Raw genomic sequence first — 6330 nt, forward strand, 5'->3', positions numbered from 1 at the left:
TGCCGAAGGCGGTTGGCGTGAAGGGTCTTCCTCCTGTGAAGGCGAAGGCTGGTGAAGCTGCTGGGGATGTGGAGGTTGGGGAGGGGAAGAGGGGAGAGGCGACGGTTGGGGAAGAAGGAGCGTCAGGGAAGGAGAGTGAGGATGGCGTGGAGGCAGGCGCTGCGGGGAAGCGGCCACCTGTTTTGAAGGCGGTTGGGGCGAAGGGCGTTCCTCCTGCGGCTCTGCCGAAGGCGGTTGGCGTGAAGGGTCTTCCTCCTGTGAAGGCGAAGGCTGGTGAAGCTGGGGGGAATGTGGAGGTTGCTGATGTGCTGTTGTTTTTTGGTGATCGAATGGTGTTATGTCTCTTCCGTGGTCACATTTGGTTCTTTTTTGCTTCGGCCGCAGTTTTGTAGTCGCAGATCCTTTTCTTACCTACTTGAGTGGGTTAATTGAAAGTAGTCTGTTGTTTTTGTGTCAATTGCATTAATGTTGTGTGTATGGAAAATTCGCATGCTGCCAAGGTTTTTGTTTTTGAATTTGATGCATTGTTCGCCACTTTGTTGCTGCGAGTTCAGGTATTCCAGTTTTAATTTCAGGAGAACCACTGAAATCTGTTGGCCTAGACCTTCTCAACGAGCTTTCACACTCACCCAATTCATCTGCACGATTTTGCGAAAGAAAGGAGCAGAACAGTAGATTTGTTGCTGGAGGGACATTGGGACCGAAAAACCTTGTGAAGCTGTCTGCAGCTTTACTGTCGAGAGCCTCGAACGTTCAGGCGAAAAGCAAAGTGCTTCCCCAAACGAGCGACGGTAATGCTCCAGTTCAAACCATGAGAACGCTTCCGAGTAAAGTAAACCAAAAAGGTGAATTGCCTATCAATCCAAGACTTGTCACATCCCGGGTCGATGCAAGTGCGAACCAAAACACCCCCAGAGAGTGGGTTTTCACTTCTACTGCATTCGACACTGAGCTTATGGCATGTCAGACCCCGGATTATATTCTGACAGGCAGCATATTCTACAGCTTGGGTCCAAAGGCGGCTATCCAGTGTATATCTGGCCTTCTCACAACCCCGCAAACGCAACGTCCTTCAGAAGTAAAGAAGCATATCAACACACCCTCTGGTTTTGAGAAAATAAAGGGGTTGTACGACTCTCCAACAGATCTTATACCGTGGGACAGCAGCCTCAGGACTTCGGCGAGCACTAGCTGCACACAGATTTGCAAGCTTCCACCGGCGCAGTATGCCACAGCTGTAACCGTGTGGAGCGAGCTGGTGCTTTATCAGAAGAGCCAAGTTATTGTGGTTGTTGAGTCTCACAACAAAAGTAAGGCTTCATCGACTTTCACGCTCGCTACTAAAAGACTACCGGAAGTTGTAGGCATACACCAATGTGTGCCTTGCAGTGGACGCCAAAGTCACTTGATTTCGTTTTGCAGATGTCCTTGTTATTTGTTGTATTTTGCAGGCATAGCCCGAATTGTGCCCTCTTTATTGGCTGGATTCGCATACCTTTCTGGGTTCACCATCAACGAGCAGATGCGCTTTATCAAAAGCGTCAGCAGAATATATGATGTAAGCACAAGAAAAACATACTGGAATTCATCACCAGCTCTCTTCTTATTCCTAAAGGGGTTCCCTTTGTCCCATTCTGTTTATGTTTTGAAACATTTAAGTCTACTTGTCGTGCGCTACAGGCTCTAGCTTTGTGGACCACGGTCGTGTCGCCTGGGAAAGGCGAAAAGTGTGTGTGCCAGTGGAGGTGGATCATTGGGTTTAACCCCAATGGCCAAGCGCGGGATATATCTCTCTCGGGATGCCTTTTAAGTGAAGCGCCTTCTGCAGAAGAAGGCGTTTTAAAAATCGTTGCTCTATGTGTAGAAAGTAAGAAAGAAATCTTGCTATATCTCTTAAGCACGCGCTGGGTTTAAGAAAATCGTTGTTGGCCAGGCCTCAGTGCAGCAGGCTTGCCACAAATATGTGGTATTGACTATCTTCTGTTTTCTCGTAGGCGCTTTATCCGACAAATTTAATCCAGAGATTCTTGGTATCACAGGGGTTTCTTCAAAGCAGCTTCAAGAATCACTGCTGCACAGCGGACAGGTCGAGCATAAAAATAAGAACAAAGAGGCTCTGTCAGTTGTCAAAGAGCAGCTGAAAGCAGCTCTAGAATGCGACTTAGTGGAGGTATGTGACTAAGTGGCCTGTTTGTTTCACAGGCATTGTGCTTCTTCAACGCTTTTGAGAATCCACACACCTTTAAGTCTTCTTCTATTGTACATACTTTTTACTTTTTTTTACTTCTGCAGGCTGCTTATACCATTCGCATCTGTTTGGCCTACTGGGTTCTCTGTAGAGGAACCTATCTCAGGTCAGAAGACTTTGATGCTGCTGAAGTATTTCTTGGTTCACCGAAAGGAAGACTCCATTTGCTCTTTGAAAGGTCTCCAGAGTGCCATGAGGACTTGGTGCGGCAGCTTCGCAACACTCTTTATGACACCGTCTTCCACTACGTGGTGCAGCTTGGCAACAAATCTATACAAGTCAGTAGGATTCTGTCTATTGAGGCATCGTAGCAAAAGTTATTTTCAGTCTGCGATTTGGAATAATACTGCCATCCTCTTATTTTCCTTACGATGCCGGATGGTCTTCAGCGCTCTTTTCAATCACTTGTACCCCATGACGCTTACACGAGGCAGAGCAAAGTTCTAAATGTTGTGATTGAAGGTACGCGGACTTCGAATACCCACAAAGAAAGCTACATAGAGACGTTGTTGAGCTGTTGGTTCCACGAATTTCTGCCATTTTTGCGGTTCTGTTTTTTTGATGTGCGCAGAGTCACCGTTGCACACAAACACCGAAGGGCAACTATCGTTCACCGGCCTCTCATGCCAGGCAATGCAGGTAATTTGTTCGAATTTCCATTGCATCACTACCACGAAGCGCACACTTTTCTTGAATTCGTTAGTAAAGATGCAGCACAGAAGAATGTCGGGATCATTCAAGGCATTTTCAGGTTGCAAGTACGTTGGTGGCTCTCTGCAGGTGTTGCAAGTAGCTACTGCGTTCCGCGGCCTCCACAACCTTCAGCGTGTCTTAGAGGCGGACCATGTGATTGTGCCGCCGTACTTGAACTCTATACGGCAAAAGCCTCATGCTCAGCTGCTGGTGCAGTTCTTGTTCTCGAGAAATGGAGGCCTTATACCTTTCCTTGCGCACTCCCCTATAAATATGGAAGGTGTGGAAAGCCTCGTGCGTTTGTCGTTGCCTTAACGGATAAGCAGTTTGTGTGTCTTCGAGTTCAGGAACCAACTTTAATGTGCGTACGATGCAGACGCTTCACGGTGGTTAACGTGGATTAGAAAGAAGCCATTCGCTCAAAAAATAATTGATGAGGCCCCCAACGGCTCTTTAGTCGTTGACTGGCTAGGCCAATGGTTTACAACGGGCTTAAGAGAGCTCACGAAAGCCTCTTGGATTGCAAGCGGATCCACGCTTCATCTTATTGAAGGCATGCTTCGTTCCGTAAGTGGCTTTAAGTGCACTTATTCGTCTCATAAGGTTCTCACCTACTGGAAAGAGCACTTCACAGCACACGTACACAACGACAGAAAATATCAGGCGTATGTCTTTCTGCAATGCTTGAATTGCAGGCAACGGCGACAAGAATGTGTAGTCGCATTCCCTTTTACAGCTCTGCACGTCGATTACTAAATGCTGCCAAGGATTCTCTAGCATTTGGGCTTCTTGAAAGACCAGTATTAGTAGTGGACTCATCAGACACATGTATGTTCAGTCATCGGAAGATATAGACACACACACACACACACGCACACACAAACACACACACACACACACACACACACACACACACACACACACACACACACACACACACACACACACACACACGCAGACAGACAGACAGACAGACAGACAAACCACCACCGGATTTGGGCATTCACGTGAGTCTGTCATCTGCAGGGTTGACAAGGTGGTTGCATGGAGAATTAAACAGAGTTGAGGAGTGGCAAAGGTGAGCCAGCTTAACAAAGATATGGATGCGCAGTTGCTTTCCACAAAGTCCATCAAAGCCATATGCCACCGACGTTATGCTATGCAACTGCTTCTCAGTTTCGGCTTCCCTGTTGTGGCACGCTTGGAGGACCTGCCAAAATACTGCCCTCGATTGTTTGGGGCAACAGCGTTCAAAAGTAAGGAAGAAACAATGCGCGTGCTTCAGAAATACGTCGACAACAACGACTTCATCTCTGGGAGAGACCTTCTCTTCTGCAGAAGTACAGCATACAACTCCCTCTATGCATTTGAATTAGCGGCCAAGTCTATTGAGCAAGAACGCGAATCTAAAATACAAAGCCTTGGTTTCCAGTGGGAGGCGTTGCAGCTCTGGAAGGCCAAGTTACAGAATGGGAAGGGGAACCAGAAAACGCATAAGTCTGGAACGCCGGGCATTTCACGTTGTGGCATGTATCCTCGATTGACTACGAAGAGCCAGTTGGCCAACATAGAACCAGCAGCTTCACAGGTGCAGATTGCTAGTTCTGGAACCGTACAGAGTAGTGGTAGCAGACGGGAAAGTGGGAAAGACAGTACATCTTGCGAAACAGGCGGCAGTCTTGTTAACGAAATAGACAGCCAAAGTGCACATACTCGTGCCTGGCCGTGGTGCGTTGCTCTCCTGAGAGGAGGAAAGCAGCCTGGCAAACCACAGCCTCTCTCCAGCCTCTCCATGGATGTTGCCCCATCTTCTTCTACTTTTCCCCATCGCGACGCGGTCACTAAATCTTCTGAAGGACTCACAAAGAGAAATTTGGCGTGGAGCAGTGCTCCTTTAACTAGGTTTTCCTCTTCTGAAAAGGGTTCAAGCGAAACGCTACACGCGCATTTCGAAAGGGAATCGGTAGGTCCTGCACTGGACATGAATTCGGAGACGAAAATCGTTGGTATCAGATGCGTCGACGCATTTTCCAAGTGTCAACCACGAGCCGTGGTACCTCCAAAGAAGCATCAAGAGTCTGATGCTATGGTGCCTTTTGGGAATTGCGAAGGAGTTACTCTTGAGAAGGAGAATACGATGTGCAAGACACTTCAAGAACGGAAACTACGAAGCAATGCAGCTGACGTTGATGAGACACCTGCACACTGCGGAAGTAGCCACCTTGAGAGTCTTAGACAGAATCCTTGTCTTACTCAAGAGGTTGGCATGAATCAGCAAAATTCCAAACCGGAAATTGGCAATCTGCCAGCATCTGTAGCTTTTGCTTGTGACACTGCGGCCACTACTACGTCTTATTGCACAAATTCTGGGAGCAAGAGCTCTGTTGCAGCCTTTACAACTAACTCTAGTGTGGCAAGAGGGGCAACAGGACAGACAGAAGTTGACGAGGCGTCCGACACGGACAACACATGTAGGACTAGCTGGGGCCATCACGCCTGCAGGTCTGCCTGAAAGAGTTGCCCGTCACAATCAACCTAACAGCTCTTAGTTTCACAAGATGAAAGTTACGTCGTGTTTCTGTTTGTGATTTGTTCCTCAGCAACAACTGCGAGGATTCGAGCAATGTGGCGCACGGATAAGAAGGACCGAGCATGGCGAGGGCTGGTGGTTCTACCGAAGACCGGGGAATCGAACCTCCAAAATAGCAAGACAAAAACTGAATGCTCGGCAGAAGGTGAATATGCACATTGAGGTGTTAATAACAGATAGTTAGCTTTCATTGTCAGCAGGCAAGAGGGCCTTGTTGCCATGAAGCTTGACAACGAAGCCAATCAGCATCTAGCTGAAGCAGCTGCTTCATAGATACGGTAAAGCCATTTGCCTTAGTAGCATTGCAGCCTCACAGGCGAGTCGCTTGATCACAGCAGCTTGATGCTGTTTGCAATAGTTTTGGGGAGAGCACTTCCGGTGGGGCTGGAGGGACTTTGACTTGGTCTTGTGCGGGAATCCGTCCCGAAAACGTGATGCGGTAGTTTTCGCGTAGAGCATGAAATATTTTAGCACTGGGCTTCTGTACATATTCAGCGACAAACGCTGCGACCCGCTACAGCTTCCAAGATGTGATTCACGGGCGTGCGCTTTTCGCCTCCTCAGTTTACTAGTCGTGCGACTTCTTACATGCACTATTTTCCAAATTTGCTCTTCACAACCAACGCCCAAGCGCTTGCAGTGCTGTGGCGCTGCTATCCTTTGTTTTGGGAAAGTGCTTGCGCACGCTGAACTGAACTTATTTATACTATTGGAGGGCATTTATTGCAGGGAATCCTAGATTCGCATTGGCACAATGGGATGGCCGCGTGAATTTAGTTTTGTTGTGGAGCTATGTGAC

The 6330-nt window shown here is 47.9% G+C and overlaps 1 protein-coding gene across 1 annotated transcript; it reads left to right on the plus strand.

Annotated features, from left to right (window-relative positions):
- Nucleotides 1-5693, plus strand: ENH_00027390 (Proteophosphoglycan ppg4, related, related; the record flags this gene model as incomplete). Its single annotated transcript, XM_013584739.1, has 14 exons — nucleotides 1-321; nucleotides 555-1310; nucleotides 1452-1558; nucleotides 1681-1867; nucleotides 1995-2170; nucleotides 2293-2526; nucleotides 2638-2710; nucleotides 2820-2887; nucleotides 3029-3221; nucleotides 3318-3508; nucleotides 3637-3769; nucleotides 3968-4019; nucleotides 4118-5412; nucleotides 5542-5693. Coding segments are annotated over 14 exons (3938 nt in total), but the record flags the coding sequence as incomplete, so codon positions are not given.
- Nucleotides 5694-6330: the final 637 nt, after the last annotated feature.

Source organism: Eimeria necatrix, genomic scaffold, assembly GCF_000499385.1.
Source record: "Eimeria necatrix Houghton genomic scaffold, Enh_scaff203, whole genome shotgun sequence".
NCBI classification, from domain to species: domain Eukaryota; phylum Apicomplexa; class Conoidasida; order Eucoccidiorida; family Eimeriidae; genus Eimeria; species Eimeria necatrix.